At 40.9% G+C, this 21,063-nt stretch overlaps 2 protein-coding genes across 2 annotated transcripts in view; both read left to right on the top strand.

The window, feature by feature from the left end:
• The window catches only part of LOC108439703 (tandem C2 domains nuclear protein), a 28,989-nt gene extending 26,600 nt beyond the window's left edge, over positions 1-2,389 (top strand). The window contains exon 11 of the mRNA XM_017718253.2: positions 614-2,389. Within this exon, the coding sequence (XP_017573742.1) occupies positions 614-724 (111 nt within the window). The 3' untranslated portion in view covers positions 725-2,389. The remainder of the gene's footprint in view (positions 1-613) is intronic.
• Positions 2,390-8,494: 6,105 nt separating this feature from the next.
• On the top strand, positions 8,495-21,052 carry plek2 (pleckstrin 2). The gene is made up of 9 exons (XM_017718254.2): positions 8,495-8,552; positions 9,802-9,966; positions 11,669-11,859; positions 12,821-12,912; positions 14,943-15,130; positions 16,995-17,096; positions 17,234-17,317; positions 18,100-18,178; positions 19,189-21,052. The coding sequence occupies exons 1-9, from the start codon at positions 8,496-8,498 to the stop codon at positions 19,314-19,316; spliced, it is 1,086 nt and encodes a 361-aa protein (XP_017573743.1). The 5' UTR covers position 8,495; the 3' UTR covers positions 19,317-21,052.
• The last annotated feature ends 11 nt before the right edge of the window (positions 21,053-21,063 follow it).

Here is a 21,063-nt window from a genome sequence, read left to right as displayed (position 1 = left end):
GCTTACTATGCATTATGAATTTTTAACATAATGCATTATAAGTACTGTTCATAACAAGTTATAAGAGCTCATAAGCTGTATTTGTCCGCTCTAAGTAAAATGAAGTGTACTGGACTAAAGCCTCCTCCAGGGTTTAGACTGAGGCTCCAAGTTGAAGAATTTACTGAAGGATTTACTGAAACACTGAAACACAATAAAGCTCATTACAGGCTTCAACTGTCTGAGTTTAAACTAGAGCAGCCGCAGTGTTTCACCCAATGTGGGAAAGTCAATGTTCACCACTGTTAATGTGCACCACCGTTAGCCTGGCACTCACTTAACACTGCATATCCAACAGAACGCCAGCAGAAACGTGACATTCATAGAAAGTGTTACCACAAAATGGAATGAAGAACGGTTGGAAAATGAAATTAATTTAAAAATTAATTACAGATATTTTTGGTAAATTAAATCACTCAACTGTTAATTTTTTCTGGGCAAAAGATAAAATACAGGAAAATGCAGAAAGTGAAAATATAAACGTGAGCATGATGTACATACAAGTGCACAAAATGTAATAGGAAAATGTTGTTACAGCACAAATCGTGAACATATGAATGTTTTGTGTCTCTAGGTTCTCCTGGGTTTTGAAAGTCCATCACCCGAGGCCATGGAACAGTGGAAAGACTCCATCTCACACCCTGAAAAAATAGTGACGGCATGGCACAGAGTCAGACATTCCTGAGAGAGAAAGAGGAGACAAAGAGAGAGAGAGAATGTAGAGAAAGAGGTAGAACGACAGGCAGGTAGACCACACAGTGCGCAGGCCATGAGCCGACTGAATGCACGTGTAAACATGAACACAGGTATTATGCAGCTCTTTCTGCATTACTGCATGACAAACTGCTGCACAGCTGTCAACAAGAGTGCTTGAGAAACATGTTTTTTGTCTTAAATGGTCTGTTTCTAGGCTTTTCTGGCTTTACGTTGGATAGACCACTGTGAAAAACACAAGACTGTGTTCAGAAGCCGCTTTCACTGGCTTTGATAGGACTATCAGGGCCGTCTAGGTGTCTAGACAAGGCCTTATGATTTCTGGGAACTAAAAAATTCTGTCATTTTTAGTTCGTTTTTATTTAATAGAATCAAATGAATTGATTGTTGTATTTAAACTCTGCAAGTATTGTAGTTATGCTCTCATTTCATTAAGTTATAGTTGGGACGCTTGCGACGCCCAAGGGTAAACTGTTGGTAGATACAGCCAAGTGAGCTCTCCCATTGGTTAGGACTTCAGGAGATGGACTGACTACCATCATAAATAGGAAACGACAGAGAAATCAACCAATCACATGTTGTTTTTCTGAGGGTGGGACCCCTTTCATGAGAAAAAATGGCCTTCTGGAAGTCCTAGAGTGTTTAATGTAGAACAGCCAAAATTTTTTATCTGTGCCATTGTTTGTTTCGTGCTAACATACTATTAGAACTCCCATAGGGGTGCTAGAAATTAGCATTATCATAATGGTGTTCTTCATAGAGGTGTCTTTTTTTGCCATTTGTGAGACTTTAACACTTTAAAATCATACATATCATCTTTTTAGTGTAAAAATAGGTGAAAAAGTGAGCAGCAATTAAACCTCAACTGTAGATTGTGTTTCTTTTAGCTGTAGTTTTTTTCAGATGCATTGAATTTGCTTGAATCAAATGTGCTCATCAACACAACTATTGCCTTTATTGTGTACTTACCTTTGGCAGTAACTCTAGAAAGAGAATGTGTCCTTATATTACGTGGCCTTTTTATGGGTCACAGAAGGCCGAAACACTTTTAAAAAAGCTTTTATTTTTAGAAGTTAAACGGATTGAATTACGTTCCCGTCTGAAGGAAATTCAATCCTTCAATCTGTCGCTTTTTTCCACAAACAGCAAGAGAGGCAGGACGAGCGAGAGAGAGCGAGTAGGACAAAGGAACGTTTGTGTTTGTAAGGTTTTCCATTGCTGTTCAATTCCTGCCTGCGTTACTTTTTCAGTGTGGCGGAAATGAACTTCATATTGAATTGTGCGTGTTTATCCACTCATTCTGCGCTACATATAGATGTAGAAAGCTGTTACTGTCTTATTATGTAAGTGGTATTTTAACAGGTGTTTGAGCTCCATCTGTTTTTGCAGTTACTGTGACGTATGAAGGGTGACTTATCAAAATCTGGCAACCTGACATTAGTGCTTTTAAGGCTTGGGCTGGATCCCTAGATAAGTTTGCAGTTGAGCGGTGCTGTGAGAAAAACTGAACTGGAGCACGCTGTAGTTTTTAAGCATTTGAATGTATTATAAATATATATAAATTACTAATAATGTATTATTCTTTACGGGAAATACCCACATGTAGTGTCTAATCAATTAAAGTAAACAATGTCTGTCACCGTGTTTTTTTTTCATAATTGCCAAAACTTTTACAAACTTTTACGACACTTTTGAAGGACACAAATTTGTTCATGTACACTGAGGAAAAAATGATGTGGTGTGTTGTTATCCAGCAAAAATGTACTGCAGATATTTTTAAAGATGTTTTTAAAGCGAAAAAAATCAAGTCACAGTTCCCCCCCTTACCCCAAATTCAGTCGATCATCTAAGACACGTTTGGTGTCTGAGGTTTGCTTCTTTAGAGCTACCATGCTAATATAACTAACAAGTAATGACAGCTTATATCCCACCAACTCAGAGACCACCCTTTCGTTTAGTCAAACCTGCCATTTCGGGAGCTATTTCTGAGAAGATTAGATATAAGATAATCATTTGCCTATGAATAATCGTGGTTGGTTAGTGTAGTGGTTAACACCTCTGCCTTCTACACTGTAGACTGGGGTTCAATCCCCCACCTGGGCAAACACCCTACACTATACCAATAAGAGTCCTTGGGCAAGACTCCTAACTCCACCTTGGCCTCCCTGTGTAAAAATGATCAAATTGTAAGTCGCTCTGGATAAGAGCGTCAGCCAAATGCCATAAATGTAAATAAATGTAAATGAATAATCAGATAACTGCGGAAATCTGATTATGATCGGATCACTGAGTGCATGTATACGCGCTCACCGAGAAAAGGATACAGACAGAGAAGGTTAGCACTAAAACACTGTCTGTGTTTACATGCAAAGATTTTTTTTTAATTCAATTGAATACTTTCCGATTATAGACCAAGACTGAGGTGTTCATATCTCACTCTGCTCAACAATCTGACAGAAAACCTCTGTTAACATGGACACTACAAGTAATATGATCCAAAATTACCACTTAGTGTAGATGTTACCATGACAACAAGCATCACGTGAGCCCACTCAGAGTGAGATGAGCAGCAGTGAGCAGTGATTTTGTTTTTAATTGCTTTAAAATGATGTCAGACTCAGGAAAACGTCCTTCACATGTCCTTTTTAAAGAAGGCCGAGAGGAAGACGTCGTGTTCTGAGACACATAAACTGGACGTCCGTCCAGCCGCCGTCTTTGAAAGATCAGAGCATAAACTTTGTCTCCTCTGCAAACCAGTTTCTGCTCCGCCGTGTTGAACGGTATAAACTGTCATTATGACGTGACGCACAGAACGGACAAACTTTCCGATAGGGAATGTAATAAGATACAGGTGTTTACAAGGTTATTATTCTTCTATTTAACAGATTATTTACAGGATTACCCAGGATTACTCATTTAATCAGATAGAAATTGCACACCAGATGGCCTCAGTGGGACTAGTCTATTCTGATTAAGGTGTTTACTTGGACGTATTCTGTTCCCCTTGAGCCATTAGTCAGATTATTACCAGATTATCAAGCTTCATGTGAACGTGGCTACTGAAACTGGACATCTGAGATGTGTACATGTGTAACTGGGAGTACTTGACCTTCAAAAGCAGATTTGCAACCAGCTTCTAAGACTCAACAGAAATGTTCAACTGAAATTCAACAGAAGCTGTAATAATAGTAAAAAGTAGATACACTGCTGAAAGTGTGATATTATATTGAGGCTTTTGTGTGATTTTCTGCTAAATCTGTGTTTTCTTTTCCTTTTTTTTCCTGAATGAGTGAATGACTTTTTCACAATACTGTACATTAGCTTTGTAGGTCCATTGTAAAACTAAAGAAGCAAACTTCAGACACCAAGCGTGCCTTGGTTGATAGAACACGTTTGGGTTGAGGGGAAAACTGGGCATAGTAAGATTTTTGTCAAACTTGGTGTAAGCAATATCAATAACCTCTTTTCTACTGTCTTGTGCAGTTAATTATGTGTAAACTTTTCCCCAAGCTCACTAACTTTGAGCTTTCTGGGGTGTTTTAGTGTGCGGTGTGGTGTGCGGCACTCTGCATCCGGGAGGCTGATGTAATTGACATCATCATTTACGTAATAACTGTTTGAACAGGGTTAATGGTTACTTGTAGAGACACGCCTCACATACATTCTTTCTCTGGGGTGCAGCTGTAACACACCCCAGCTCAACAGCTGACCAGTGTGAGAGAGTTGGTGTGTGTGTGTGTGTGTGTGTGTGTGTGTGTGTGTGTGTGTGTGTGTGTGTGAGAGTGGCTTTCATACACACAAATACACTCGTATTAAAATATTATTCCAATCTAAATAAATGAAATCCACTGTTCCTTCAGGTGAGCATGTGTAGCTAACCTCCAGTGACTAATAATGAGCAAACAGTAGTTAAAATTGACACAGCTTAGATCTCTATAAATGGCACCACAGATAAAGTCGCTCACACATACACTATATGGCCAAAAATATGTGGACGTCCCTCCTAATTATTGAGTTCAGGTGTGTCAGCCACACCCTGCAACACCTTAACGTCAAACATGGCACCATCATAGGATGCCGGGAGAAATTTCTGCCTTGCTAGATCTGCCCCAGTCAACTGTAAGCGCTAATGCTGTGAAATGGAAGAGTCTAGAGCTACAACAGCTCAGCCGTGAAGAAGAAGTGCAGTAAAGATCACGTGTTCTCTGAAGCATCGCTCACTGCAGAGCTACAAAGTGAATCTGGGAGCAACAACAGCACAGCAACTGTATGTGAGGAGATTGTGAAACAGGTTTCCAGGCTTAGGGCCTATGGGTGATGCTAAGTGTCAGTTCGAATGGTGTAAGACGTGTCGTGACCTGGACCATGCTGGGTGACAAGCTGAACCAGCACCAGACCAACACAAGACCAGCAGAAACCAGCAAGGGGAATCTCTAATGATCTTGCTTGTGGTTTCGGACACTGTATGACTCACTGTTGTCTGTAAACATGGACAGAATTCACTGCAGTAATGGTTATTTGCTCTTGTGGTGATTGATTAATAATAAATTAATCACTTTTTCACAGTAGGCATAAAACGCAAGGTGTGTGATGATTTAGGCTGCAGTGTGCATTAGGCTAATTGATGCTAATTATATGCTTCCATTACTTGTTAGCTACATTAGCCTTGTAGCTCCAGCACAAAATGTAAAGCAGTAAACTTCAGACACTAAACATAGCTTGGCTGATTTTGTTGTAAAGGGGAAAGTGCCCAGATAGCAAGCATATTGGTCCACTGGCTTGATGAGGTTGGCATCCTGCTGACTGTATGAAAGAAATGAAGGAAAAACAAGTTAATGGACTGTAAGGGCAAAATTTGCATTGTAAAGTGGTACAAAATACAAAATCCACATTTATCAACATTTCTACAATATGACACAATCGAGCTATTTATATTTAGACAGATACAGCACTGATTAAAAGTCCAGCAGAGTCCAGGGGAACCTTCTCTTTCCTCGAGTGTCTATTGTCTGCAGTCTTTTGACCTCACACAGTATTTGTTTATAAACTGTTTCTGCAGGTATTCCACACTGTTCTATTACCATTTTACAGCGCGTCTTCCAAATCTTACAATTAACAACACAAACAATAAAATTCCAAAACACTTTTGGAAAAAGTTTCATTAAAAATCCCAAACATTACACTTTTAACATTAATGTCCAAATAGATAGATAGATAGATAGACAGATGGATGGATTGATGGATGGCTGCATAGATAGATAGATAGATAGATAGATAGATAGATAGATAGATAGATGAATGGATTGATGGATGGATGGATGGCTGCATAGATGGATGGATCGATGGATTGATGGATGGCTGCATAGATAGATAGATAGATGGATGGATGGCTGCATGGATGGATGGATTGATGGATGGCTGCATAGATAGATGGATGGATGGATTGATGGATGGCTGCATAGATAGATAGATAGATAGATAGATAGATAGATGGATGGCTGCACAGATGAATGGATGGATTGATGGATAGATTCATAGATGGCTGCATAGATAGATAGATAGATAGATAGATAGATAGATAGATAGATAGATAGATGAATGGATTGATGGATGGATGGATGGCTGCATAGATGGATGGATCGATGGATTGAAGGACGATCACAGCAGTCGGGAGGTGAGGAAGCTCTGCGGGACGTTTCTGCACTAGTGACTTGTCTCTCTTTTAAATGCGCAGACACACACACACACACACACACACACACAGCCGTGCAAACAGTAACATGGTTGTGACCACTGTGTGTTTGTATGTCTCCTGGAGCCCTTTTAATTAAAAGAGGATCAGCGTCACATCCTGGTCAGCACTTCATCTCCAGGATGCATTACGTTGCAGGCACAGTAGAGCAGTTGTGCCTCAGCTCTGGTCCTGGAGGCCCACTGCCCTGCGCTTTTTACTGTGTTCCTGCTCTGAACACACCTGATCCAGCTAATCAGCTCAGTAACAGCCCATTATTGAGATAAAGTGGGGGTGTTAAAGCAGAAAAGCTCTAAAAGGTGCAGGACGGTGGGCCTCCAGGACCAGAGTTCAGAAACACTGCTGTAGAGCAGACCAAAGTGGGGCCTGTGAGGACATTTGGTTTGACCCACCCTAAGCCCACCCATCAACCAGTGAGAATACAAAACAAAGTGAAGTGTTATTAAATCCTTTTTTATGGCTCTATATGAAGAATTCTCTTCTTTCTGAGGTCCGAGGTCTGCTGGAGTGATGGCTCTTCTTTCATATGTTCACGTATTTAACAGCAGAGCTTTAGCGCCCTCTAGTGGTTGTGATGAAGGTGCTGGTGAATTCACTGCTGTTTTTTGAGCTCATTCCTCTTCAGACTCAGCAAGTGATGCTTCAGTAAATGAGCCGCTGACAGACTGGAACACTGTAAAGTGGGCAGGATTCAAGTGCTCACTGTGCAATTCCATTAAAGCTGACTGAAACCTTTACTCAGAATAAAACTCAGTTTTTCTCAGATCTCAGGTTTCGACTCATTTACTCTCCTTCTCAGAATAACAGACCAAATGAGTCACTTACAGGCTCTATGTTTCTTCTCTGTTACAGCACCAACTGAAAACATCAGCTCCCCCTTCCATTGAACAATGTAATCGCTTTACATTAACACACAATTCAACTTAAAATAACTTAGTATTTTGGAGATACAAGGTTTTATTATGACAGACAGTGCGATGCACATCTACACTGCCATTCAGAAGTTTGGAATAAATGTTTTCAATAAAATGAAACTAAACTCGAAAAAATTATTGAATTGATTATAATACACTTACATTGTTTAACTTCACAGGATTATACGCATTAGTAGGACAACCCCGGGGTCTTGTTCTGGTAGGCCATGCCTAAACAGAGAGCTTTGCCTTATGGCTCTTCACCACTACAGTTGGGTACAGTGACCACATTACTGCTGTTCTAGCCTGTGGGACATGATCCCTCATGATCCCTCATGATCCCTCATGATCCCTCTTGCCATCACTTAAAAAACAAAAACGAGGTACTTACACTCCTCCACCTGGGGCAGGTCATTTGCCTTCACCCGGAGTGAGAATGCCATCCTTTCCCGGCTAGGATGAATGTTAAAATCTATATGTTATTATTGTATATGAATGAACGTATATATATATATATATATATATATATATATATATATATATATATATATATATATATATTTGCTTTTTTTATTTGGCATAATATTCTGTTTGGTAACCATAGCTCTTCTGTTTTCAGACTAAACTCTGGAACAGCTCATTGAGGAGCTGAGTAATGGTGAAGATTCATCTCTGGCTCTTTGAAGTAAAACCACTGTGTAATCATGGTGACCTGCTGATTTCAACACCACTGCCCGCCACCTGTGACTCAACACTTTTGGAGGTGACTCATAAGCAGCTACCTGAGCTGCCATCCAGCCTGAGAAGGTTCAAGCTCGGTCTGGTTCCAGCTCCTCAGCTTTAAGCTTGACTTTCTTCAGTTCAGTTCAGCGTAATGTTTCAAAGGGTCTGTTTCTCGTCCCGTTTTATTACTGTTCTTCATGCTTGCCTGTCAGGTTCCTGCTGGCTTTTTTGCCCCCCCGAGGCTCCATGGTGAGCAGGGTGTGGCACGTGTGATGACGCAAGAGCGAGGGAATTCTGTTAGGGCTATAAAACACCTCCAGAGCTGACCACACTCACTACATTCAGAATTAGCCATGGACAACGACGTGCAGGACAGCTCTGTTCTTAAAGATGGATTTTTGGTGAAGAGGGTAAGATACATTTTTCAGTTGTGCTTTTTTGAGCTGTAGGTGTTGTGAAACTGTCTTAGCCCCTTCAATTTTAGGCTTATTATTTCTCAAGGCTTATTATTCAGTAACTACACTGACTACAGAGAACATTAGCTGAGTTTATAGTCATAGGAGCATCTGATAGAAGTATTGACTCTGCTGAGCATTTTAAAGAACTCTTTATTACTCAGTTATTAATACTATTAATCATAAAGGGCCCATATCTTACTTTTCTTATATTAACTAATAACATTTGTGTGATTTTATGTACCAAAAAACATGTTATTCATCATTTCTACAGGAGCATTTTACATCCTCTCTTTATCCCTTAGATTTAAACAGGCTGTTTTTGTTACTGTGCCTTTAAGACTGGTATATGTAAATATGCTCTGTTGTGATTGGCTAGCTTGTATTCTGTCTCATTGAAAAAGTAGTCTGCGCTGAAAGGATACTTGTTTTGATGTCTGTGTGTGGGCAGGGCTAAACTTAAATAGGTTGAACAGGTAGGTCAGAAGAAAACCTCGTATCTCCTAAAAAGTAACTTTATAGGAGACGGAAAAAACCTACTGTATTTTTAATGTAAGTCAGTGGAACCAGACATATTTCAAAGTCATTTTGGGCCGTTTCTTCTGGTCCGTTCATCATGAAATTTACACACAATGTAAAGGGTAAGAGGTATTTTCAAATTACGTCAAAAACTGGAAAGTGTCAAAAATGAATATACGAGGTTTCCTTTCAGTATAAATATGTATAAATGAGTGGACACATGTGGACTGTAAGGACTGAATGGTATGGATCAAAACAGCGTTTACATGCTAAATCAAACTCTTTTATTTCAAAAAAGCAGGAACAATTTTCCATACATGGACCCTTTAAACTTTAAAGGGCCCCTGTGCTGTATTTGTATTGTATTTTTTATTTTTTCTTGAGATCCACTTGCTTTTATTGGTCAAAACAATCATAATTCATCTCTTTGTCCCTCAGAATCAAACAGGCTGTTTTTGTTAGTGTGCCTTCAAGGCTGATATATGTAAATAAGCTCTGCTCTGATTGGCTGCTCTGTATCCTGTCTTCTTCATAAAGCAGGCTGGGCTGCTGTGAACACTCCTTATAACTTCAGCGTGAGTGGAGTAGCCTGTGTCAGCAGGTGAACCTCGCCAGGCTACTGTAAGTAATGTAGGCCTTGTTATATCGTCATTTTCTAATGCCTTGTCTTCACTCCCCTCCTCAGGGTCATGTGGTTCTCAACTGGAAGGTCCGGTGGTTCGTCCTGAAAGCGGATAAGCTGCTGTATTACAAATATGAAGGTGGCAAGAGGGACTCCTGCCACAGAGGGACCATCCCTTTAGCCGGCTGTGAGATTACCTGCCCTTACCTGGAATTTGAAAACAGACCGGTAAGGTAACACTCTGTCAGTCACTCACAGGGCACAACATAATAGTTGAAGCCAGAGTTTAACCAAAAACAGACGTTTTCACAATTTCCCCACAAACTGAAATTTGCTTTCACTTTGATTTACACATACAGTACAGTGTAAAAGTCAGAGACCACATGTAATTCATTTTAAAGTTATTTATTTTTAGAAGGTATTTCTGAGGAGATTAAATATAAAATAATCCACTTGCATAAAGACAAAATAGGACTTGAGAAAATGTTCCTCCTAACAACCACCTGGAAGAGCTGGTCAACCCCAAATCTGCCCCATCCAATAAACAACACCGAAAGCTGTGATCTCTGAGAGAGAGGAGGAAATCAAGCTGCTTCAGATCTGAAAACATCCACAGGTGTTTCTGTCCATCCTTCAGACTGACAGAACTATCAGTTCACGCTTTGATGACCTGCTCACCTGGGGCCTCAGTCACTGGGTTCATCAGAGATTCAGGAGTTCATTATTATTATAAGATCACAGCTCCACCTCCTAATGACCAGCTGCAGAGCTGTAGTCTGACCTGATATGACCTGAGCAGCTCTGCCGGGTGTGTCGCTCTGGTTGTGTTCTAACTCACAGCTGCAGTTCTGGAGCTCCTCACATATTTAAGTCAAGTGCAGGACTCTCAGTCTCATGTTCTGGCTTGTTAGATTTATTGCAGACACAGTCACTGGAGTCTTTGGGATCTGGACCTGCTGCAGCGTGTTTTTGTAAGCTTTATATCATAATAATAACCATAATGAAACGTTGCGTCTCAACAGGCAGAAGCTGTGAGTTTGGTGCAAAATGAGCCGTATCTCAGAGAGAGAGAGAGAGAAAGAGAGAGAGAGAGAGAGAGAGAGAGAGAGAGAGAGAGAGAGAACAAAAGAAAGAAAGATTGAAAGAAAGAATGAATGAAAGAGAAAAAGAGACATAGAAAGAGAATAGAAAGAGAGATAAAAAGAGAGAATAGAAGAGTTATAAAGAGAGAGAGATAGAGAGAAAGAGGGAGAGAATGAAAGAGAAAGTGAGAAAGACACAGAAGGAGAGATATAGAGTGAGAGATAAGGGGGTGAAAGAGAGATGGTGGAAGAGAGATAGAGAGGGAGGGAAGAGGTAAGAGAGAGAGAGGCAGAGTGAGAGATAATTGGCGAGAGAGAGGGAGAGGGAGAAGGGATAAAGAAAGAGAGTGGGAGAGAGAGCGAGAGAGAGGGAAGAGGGGAAATAGAGAGAAAGAGTGAGAGATAATTGGTGAGAGAGAGGGAGAGAGAGAAGGGATAAAGAAAGAGAGAGGGAGAGAGAGATAGAGAGAGAGAGAGAGAGAGAGAGAGAGGGAAGAGGGGAAAGAGAGAGAGAGACAGAGTGAGAGATAATTGGTGAGAGAGAGAGAGAGAGAGAAGGGATAAAGAAAGAGAGGGAGAGAGAGAGAGAGAGAGAGAGGGAAGAGGGGAAAGAGAGAGAAAGAGTGAGAGGTAATTGGTGAGAGAGAGGGAGAGAAAGAGAAGGGATAAAGAAAGGGAAAGAGAGAGAGAAAGGGGAGAAAGAGAGAGAGAAAGAGAGAGAGAAATGGGAAAATGAAAGAGAGAGAGAGAGAGAGATAGTGGGTGTGAGAAAAAGAGAAAGAGAGAGCATTCTTGAGGTTGTTGTCATAGTAACCACTTTGCTCCCCCCCCCCCCCCCCCCCCCCCAGTTGGTGCTGAGGCTGAAGAGCAATTCCTCTGAGGAGTATTTCCTGGAGGCGTGTTCAAGGGAGGAGCGAGACGAGTGGGCTACAGAGATCAGAGCTGCAGTACAGAAACTCCGCCCAGGGAGCACCAACACCCCACCTGCACCCGCGCGCAAAGGCTCCAAATCACTGCAGCTTCACAACATCAACCTCAGGTGAGGAACCATCAGTGATGGAGATCTCCTTCACAGTCCAGCAGAACCTGCCTGTCCATCATATTAAACACATTTTCTTGCAAGTATGAGTCTAAAATGATGACTGTACTCAAAGTCACAGCTCTTAAATAACAAGTCAGGAAGAAATAAAGAAATCCAGAAGTTCTAATAAAATAATTATCCAGAATGAATTCATAACAGAATTAATCCAAATGAAGTTCTATTAAAATAGTCATCCTGAATGAATACACAATCATTTTAATGTCCAGAATTTTTAATAAAGTCATATCCAGAATTAAGTTCTGATTAAATTATTGTTAGAACTAAGGTCATAATAAAACTAAAATTAAAAGTAAAATTAATATCCAGAGGGAATTTACAATACAATTAATATTCACAATTAATATTCACAATAAGTTAATAATAATATCTAGAATGCACTTCTAATTAAAGCTGTAATACAATTAATGCCCAATCAAATTTCAAGGCTGATAACCTGACAATAAATGACTATAAATTGCTTTAAATATGTTACACATTATGAATTATTACTTAATAACCTATTGGTGTTTCCAAAAATCTTTTCCAAAAAAAAAAAATCTTTTGGTGCCAAATTAATATTATATTTTAATCTGCACTGTGTATGTGTATATATTATTATTGATTAAAATAATTATTAAAACAGCAAGTGATTCCAGACTAAGGACGTTCACACTGTTGGTGCAACGAAACGGTGAGTCTACGTTCGCCGGCCACATTATTGGAAACGCCTCTCTTGTAGCTCCACAGTGCTGGTGTGCAGTTGGAGACTGTAGCTCATCTGTTGATGCACAGCTTGAGTTAGCCCTTCATCAGTGGACCCATTTCTTACCACAGAGCTGCTTTGTGTGGATGTTATTGGGCTGTGGGTCCCTCTCACTGACCCACACTATGTCCTAAAGTGAGTGTCTCTCTGTATCAGTCAGGTGGTGGACTCCATGTATGACGTACACAGTGGGATCAAGATGAGCAGCCACGTGGAGCAGGGCAGCACCTACATCAACTGCTTCTCAGGTCAGTATCTGTAAGCACGGTCAGCCGGTATTGTTAAAGGGTCAGTTCCATTGGAAACCAACCAAATTTTGGAAGCTAATCTGCAAAATCAGCCCATTTTATGATGTCATAGCCATGTGTCCATATTATTGCCCTTTCAGCAGCTGTTGAATAGTTTAGCCCCGCCCACTCCTGATGAAGTGATACGTAGTGCTGTTCCTGCAGACAGTCTGAGTTGTTGGAGTGGAAGATGTGGGAAAACGATTAAACGTTGTGCTGTTCTTGGCTGCCAGGAAGCAAATGGATCCTTGTAGCTTTCCGGAGGATCCACACATGCGAAAGAAGCGGATAAACAAGCTTAACAATTTGTTCCGGTAATATCACACAATCCGTAATCAGGCAGCCAATCAGAACAGAAGTCAATGATATACACCAATCAGGCAGCCAATCAGAACAGAAGTCAATGATATACACCAATCAGGCAGCCACTCAGAACAGAAGTCAATGATATACACCAATCAGGCAGCCACTCAGAACAGAAGTCAATGATATACACCAATCAGGCAGCCAATCAGAACAGAAGTCAATGATATACACCAATCAGGCAGCCAATCAGAACAGAAGTCAATGATATACACCAATCAGGCAGCCAATCAGAACAGAAGTCAATGATATACACCAGTCAGGCGTAACATCATGACCACCTCCTCGTTTCTATGCTCATTGTCCACTTTATCAGCTCCACTGACCGTATAGCTGCACTCTGTAGTTCTACAGTTACAGACTGTAGTCCATCTGTTTCTCTGATACTCTGTTACCCTGTTCTTCAATGGTCAGGACCCCCATGGACCCTCACAGAGCAGGTACTATTTGGGTGGTGGATCATTCTCAGCACTGCAGTGACATTGACGCGGTGGTGTGTTAGTGTGTGTTGCGCTGGTGCGAGTGGATCAGACAGAGCAGTGCTGCTGGAGTTTTTAAACACTGGGTCCATTCACTGTCCACTCTATTAGATGCACCTGCGTTGTTGGTCCACCCTTGTAGATGTAAAGCCAGAGACCATAGCTCATCTCTTGCTGTACAGTGTGAGCTAATTATCCTCTAGTCCTTCATCAGTGGTCACAGGACGCTGTCCACAGGACGTGTCTGATCCACTCAGACCAGTACAACACACACTAACACACCACCCCCACGTCAGTGTTACTGCAGTGCTGAGAATGATCCACCTAATAAAGCTGATAAAATGAACAATGAGTGTAGAAACAAGGAGGTGGTCAGAATGTCATGCCTGATCGGTGTCTGTCAGTCTTAAAGACACGTTTAACCCTTTTGCTGTCATATGAGGGCTAAAGCCAAGCTAATAGCAGGTTTACAGTGATCTGGCTGTGTTTGTGCTGAATTTCTGGGTTGTGGGATGTTAGAGCTGGTTTCTAGTGATGGAAGGTTCCTCTGAGTGTTCTGGTGTGTGATCATGCCGCTTTTCTTATAGCTTGATGATGTCAAGTGGTTGGTTAGTGTAGTGGTTAACACCTCTGCCTTCTACACTGTAGCCTGGGGTTCAATCCTCACCTGGGTAAACACCCTACACTATACCAATAAGAGTCCTTGGGCAAGACTCCTAACACCGCCTTGGCCTCCCTGTGTAAAATGATCAAATTGTAAGTCGCTCTGGATAAAAGCGGCAGCCAAAATGCCATAAATGTAAATGTAAAATGTCATGCTAGCTGGTTTGGGCCAGGGCTGCTGATGGTCTGATATGTCCGTCATGAAGTTATAAAGGCTCAAAGTTACCTATAAACCTGTCAATCATAAAATTATGACTTTCAAAGAAGTAGGCGACTCTAGTACGCTTGGTTCTGCTGTGAAGGGTGGCACACTTGTGTAGTTAATTGGTTTAGTTTCTTGGCAGTTGCTTGTAAATGGCAAAATTCCAGATGAAGAATGTATCTGCAGTGGACACAAACCACTGGGGATATCTAGAGGTTGGAAAATAGACGGAAATGTGTGATATGGGCTCTTTAATAATGGGGGCGTGGCTGATGTGAGTGCAGGCTCGGCGGTGGTGGACTGGCTGGTGTTTATGCAGTTGGCTCTGACGCGGGTGGAGGCCGTGACGCTGGCGTCGGCGCTGCTGGACGAAGGCAGTGTGAGGGCTGTGGGCATCAAGAGTGTGGAGGCCATCCGTAACGCTGCTCTGGGGGAACAGTTCCTGGACGATTCCACCGCTCTCTATAGCTTTGTATGTCCTCTTCTCTTCTCTTCTCTTCTCTTCTCTTCTCTTCTCTTCTCTTCTCTTCATTCTCTCCTTCTCTTCTCTTCTCTTCTCTTCTCTTCTCTTCATTCTCTCCCTCTCTTCTCTTTTTCTTCTCTTCTTTTTCTCTTCTTTTTCTCTCTTCTCTTCTTTTTTCCTCAATCCCTCTTTCTCTTCTCTTCTCTTCTCTTCTCTTCTCCTCATTCCCTCCTTTTCTTTTCTCTTCTCTTCTCTTTATTCTCTCCTTCTCTTCTCTTCTCTTCTCTTCTCTTCTCTTCTCTTCATTCTCTCCTTCTCTTCTCTTCTCTTCTCATTCCCTCCTTCTCTTCTCTTCTCTTCTCCTCATTCCTTCCTTCTCTTCTCTTTTCTTCTCTTCTCCACATTCCCTCCTTTTCTTCTCTTCTCTTCTCTTCATTCTCTCCTTCTCTTCTTTTTCTCTCTTCTCTTCTCTTCTCCTCATTCCCTCCTTCTCTTCTCTTCTCTTCTCTTCTCTTCTCTTCTCTTCTCTTCTCTTCTCTTCTCTTCTCTTCTCCTCATTCCCTCCTTCTCTTCTCTTCTCTTCTCCTCATTCCCTTCTTCTCTTCTCTTCTCCTCATTCCTTCCTTCTCTTCTCTTCTCTTCTCTTCTCCTCATTCCCTCCTTCTCTTCTCTTCTCTTCTCTTTATTCTCTCCTTCTCTTCTCTTCTCTTCTCTTCTCTTCTCTTCATTCTCTCCCTCTCTTCTCTTTTTCTTCTCTTCTTTTTCTCTCTTCTCTTCTCTTATCTTTTCTTCTTTTCTCCTCATTCCCTCCTTCTCTTCTCTTCTCTTCTCTTCTCTTCCTTTTCTTCTCTTCTTTTTCTCTTCTTTTTCTCTCTTCTCTTCTTTTTTCCTCAATCCCTCTTTCTCTTCTCTTCTCTTCTCTTCTCTTCTCCTCATTCCCTCCTTTTCTTTTCTCTTCTCTTCTCTTTATTCTCTCCTTCTCTTCTCTTCTCTTCTCTTCTCTTCTCTTCTCTTCTCTTCTCTTCTCTTCATTCTCTCCTTCTCTTCTCTTCTCTTCTCCTCATTCCCTCCTTCTCTTCTCTTCTCTTCTCCTCATTCCTTCCTTCTCTTCTCTTTTCTTCTCTTCTCCACATTCCCTCCTTTTCTTCTCTTCTCTTCTCTTCATTCTCTCCTTCTCTTCTTTTTCTCTCTTCTCTTCTCTTCTCCTCATTCCCTCCTTCTCTTCTCTTCTCTTCTCTTCTCTTCTCTTCTCTTCTCTTCTCTTCTCTTCTCTTCTCCTCATTCCCTCCTTCTCTTCTCTTCTCTTCTCCTCATTCCCTCCTTCTCTTCTCTTCTCCTCATTCCCTCCTTCTCTTCTCTTCTCCTCATTCCTTCCTTCTCTTCTCTTCTCTTCTCCTCATTCCCTCCTTCTCTTCTCTTCTCTTCTCTTTATTCTCTCCTTCTCTTCTCTTCTCTTCTCTTCTCTTCTCTTCTCTTCATTCTCTCCCTCTCTTCTCTTTTTCTTCTCTTCTTTTTCTCTTCTTTTTCTCTCTTCTCTTCTCTTATCTTTTCTTCTTTTCTCCTCATTCCCTCCTTCTCTTCTCTTCTCTTCTCTTCTCCTCATTCCCTCCTTCTCTTCTCTTCTCCTCATTCCCTCCTTCTTTTCTCTTCTCCTCATTCCTTCCTTCTCTCCTCATTCCCTCCTTCTCTTCTCTTCTCTTCTCTTCTCTTCTCTTCTCTTCTCTTCTCTTCTCTTCTCTTCTCTTCTCTTCTCCTCATTCCCTCCTTTTCTTCTCTTCTCTTCTCTTCTGTCATTAAAAATGTGTGAAACTGACAGTAGTGCTGTTTTCTGACTCTCTGTGTGTGTGTGTGTGTGTGTGTGTGTGCGTTTTAGGCTGAAAGCTTTAAGAAGCGAGGGAGTGTGAAGGCGGAGAAGTCTGTGTCTGCGGTGGAGCTGAGCGGAAGAGTGCAGAAGAGAGGATACCTGCTCAAACAGGTGAGGAAGAAAATAAGATTTAGCTCTTTATTTGACCCCTGCAGTAAAAATGTTTTGTCATTCTGACAATTATTTCAACTGAAATAATCTGTATGTGTGTGTGTGTGTGTGTGTGTGTGTGTGTCTGTGTGTCTCAGGGACACAAGGTTAAGAACTGGAAGGTGCGGCTGTTCGTGCTGAGGGCGGAGCCTGGCTTCTTGCACTATTACGACCCCAGCAAGGTGAGAGATTATATCACTCTGCAAACTTCATCACACATCTATAAATGTATCACTCAAATAGTTGTGCGTATTGATAATGCATGTAATATTATCCGTGTGATTCCTCGCTACGATATTAGCAGCAAAAGCTTTGCTACTTCTGTACACACTTAAAAAAGATGCTTCTTTAAAGGTTCTTTAGTAAAGACAATGGTTCTATATAGAACCACAAAGTGTATATAGAACCCCTTAAATGGCCCGGGCTGACCGGCGGGCCCAGAGTTTAATCACATACTCCTTTAACCTAAGAATAGCTCAGCCAGTTTGCACTGAAGTCCCTATAGTTACTGAATAACAAGGCTTAGTATGTAACAAGCCTGAGACTCTAAGGGTTAAATTGCATGGTGAAATGGTTCTAAATACGGTCCTATAAAGAACCAAAAAAGGGTTACGATGTCAAGCTTGTAATAATAGAAGAACCCTTTTTGGTGCTATATAGAATCATATTCAAAAAGGTTCTGTATATTATTTCATATTTTCTAAAATGCTATTTCAACTTATAACTGAGCAAAAAAACAATTAATTATCAATAATCATCAATATCGAATGATACGGACGTATTTATATCATGATTTTGGCCTGTATTGCCCAGCCATACAGCACACTTTAACGCAAGTCCAACACAATGAACGCTTGATTAAATTGAGGGAGTGGATCTTATAGACTGATTTGTGCTTTACAAGCTTTTTTTTACGATGCTGTGATGTGTACTGACTGCTTCCTGTGATGACATCACTCCTCAGGATGACATCAGTCCGGCGGGCGGTTTCTCTTTACGCGGCTGTTTGGTTTCCTCCCTGCATGACAACGGCATTCCCTCAGGTGGGTGTAATTTTAGGTGTTAATGTGGACCAGATCCCTCTGGGATGAGGAAAGCATGTAAACATGGAAACATCTTTATACTCTTCAAGAGGAGGAAAGCTCTTTTCTCCGAAAACTACAGCTTTACAGCTTATTTTTAGGAAAATGAGACCTTTTGTCTACTGAGGATACGGCTGGGTTAGCTGGAGCACAGCGTAGACCATACACACCACACACACACACATCCATACACACTAGTGTGTGTGTGTGTGTGTGTGTGTGTGTGTGTGTGTGTCTGTGCGTGCGCGTGCGTGTGTAATACAACATCATTCATTCTGCTTATCGTCCTGCGTAGTGCTGCCCATTGGTTTCTATTATAATTGAGTATTGAGTCAGTAGTTGTGCTGTGGAGTTGTCTGTGGTACTGTAGTACAGTTGTGTTACAAACATATTACAATGGTTAAAGGAGTGAGAATGTTGGAGCACTCCTTTAAACTCTTATCGTTTTTTAAGTGATGTCATGAAAAACAACACTTATTAAACCTATCCACCTGTTCAGCCTATAGCAGTTTAGCCCCGCCCACTTACACTGTGGACACTGAGCTCAGATCCCTTTTTGGTGCTATATAGAACCCTTTTCAAAAAGGGTCTATATAGAACCATCTACAGCACACTAGTTTCATTCAATCTGAAGAACAGTTTCATGCAAAGTGTTCTTTTTGAGTGTTCGTGGTTCTACGTAGAACCATTTTCTTACTTTGAAGAACCCTTGAAGAACCATCTCTTTTAAAAGTGTAGTTATGAGGGTGAGGAAGTGCAGTGTGGGACGTACACTTGGGTCCTTGCAGTTTAAGGGTTAATGATGAAAAAGGAAGGAAGGATTTGTTGTTGTTTTTGTGGAGCTGTTAAACGTCTAGAACTGTGATAATACGTCTGAACAGTCATGAGTCACTGATTTCCGCAGTAGCAGGATGTGTGAGCAGGAGTGTTCACAGGTAAATGATAACGCTGCTGTTTCTCGCCTTGTGTAGGTGTGAAAGGTAAAGTCCAAGGCAACCTGTTTAAAATCATCACCCAGACAGACAGACATTACTTCATCCAGGCGCCCACACGACAGGAGAAGATGGAGTGGATCGAGGCCATCAAACAGCTCACGTAAAGCTGCAATAGGGCAAGACACGGAAACACGGGTCTCCTCCCTTTCAAAGGAATCACTTGACCGATCTTGTTAATGTGGCAGTGAGTGAATGGAAGCTTGTTGCCGTTTTTTTTTTATTTATTGTTAGCAACATTGGTTTGAAAACAAGAGTCAAGTGAAGGTGGCGGAGGAGGCAAAAGCCTCTTTGATAAATGTACAGTCCCTTAATCACTGTTGACCGAATTATAATCAAATGTTGTTTACTGATTTTTACTGATTCTCACTGTAAGCACTTTCTTGTGTTATCTAAACTCTTTGCATGTGTACTACATTTAAAACATTTCATGTTGTACGCCAAGCTAAACCGCTAAAAGTGTTTATTAGGTAGCACTTTATTTAATGGCTACCTACATAGGGGCTTTATGACGCATGCATAAACATCATATAAGATAGTTAAAAAGCTTCACCTGAGTATTTATATACAGCTTATGTTAGATTTTGCAAGATGATGAGACGTTTTATTAAATAATTGACTTTCTGTGGATGTAGGGTACCTTATACTAAAGTGGCACTTGTTCTGTTTATGATACTGTTATGAAGTATGATAGGCCATAGATTGCTATACATATTTATAAATAATTTATAGATCATTTATTATAGCAATTATGTTAGATATTTAAGAAAATGATCATTTTAGCTTTATAGAAATTACACTATATAGCCAAAAGTAGGTGGACACCACAACAGCTCCAGACTATTATCCCTCCTCTACCAAACTTTATTGTTGGCACTACGTATTCCAGGAGCTGGCGATCTCCTGGTGTCCACCAAACCCAGTACTTAAAAGCTAGTAAAGAATGATACATCAATCCAGAGAACACTTTTCCACTCCTCCAGAGTCCAGTGGCGATGTGCTTTACACCCTTCCAGTCGACGCTTGGCATTGCACACGGTGATCTTGGGCTTTTGTGCAGCTGTTCAGCCATGGAAACCCATTTCATGAAGCTCCTGATGCACAGTTCTTGTGCTAATGTTGCTTCCAGAGCCAGTTTGGAACTATAGTGAGTGATGCAACAGATGGTAGGCCATTTTTAGGCGCTATGCTCCAGCACTCAGCCGCCCCACTCTGTGAGTTTAGGCACTTCCATTTTACAATAAGAGCACTTACAGTTGTCTAGGGCAGATCTAGCTGATTATTTCCATTGATTTGTGGTAAAAGTGATATAATGTATGGCGTTCTTAACTACGTCTGGCATGGGAACAATATTTCATAACAGTGTTACAAACGGAACAAATGCCAAGCAAGGGCCTTCATGTTAGTTCAATACCATTCAATTCATTAAACGGCTTATGTCATCTTGCAAATAATTGACAGATTGTTCATAAATAACAAAGTATTGCTTTTAAACTATATTATTCAATGTGTATGCACGTATTATGAAGTGCTTGTGTAGCCAGCCTTCAAATAAAACTATTATTTATCTTTTAATGACTTTTGTATCGCAGATTGCAGCACAATAACATGTATTTACTGTTCAATCATTTCAGTCCTTTTTGTATTTTTGAGCCATGTAAAATAAAGGTTTATTTTAGTATGTAAAACATATGAGCAGTGAGGCTTATTCTTTTTCAGAGCGTTAATCATATTTATCAACTAATTATTTTATGCAGTATTAGAATCCATTAATAGCTACATATGATGCATTGACCCATTGGTCTGTAGATGGTGAGTGAGATGCAGTTTGCAGAGGTGAATAATTTACAAAAA

This window comes from Pygocentrus nattereri, chromosome 5 (assembly GCF_015220715.1).
Source record: "Pygocentrus nattereri isolate fPygNat1 chromosome 5, fPygNat1.pri, whole genome shotgun sequence".
Lineage (NCBI taxonomy): Eukaryota > Metazoa > Chordata > Actinopteri > Characiformes > Serrasalmidae > Pygocentrus > Pygocentrus nattereri.
Note: the sequence above shows the minus strand (reverse complement) of the source record. Positions and strands in the feature narration are given on the sequence as shown.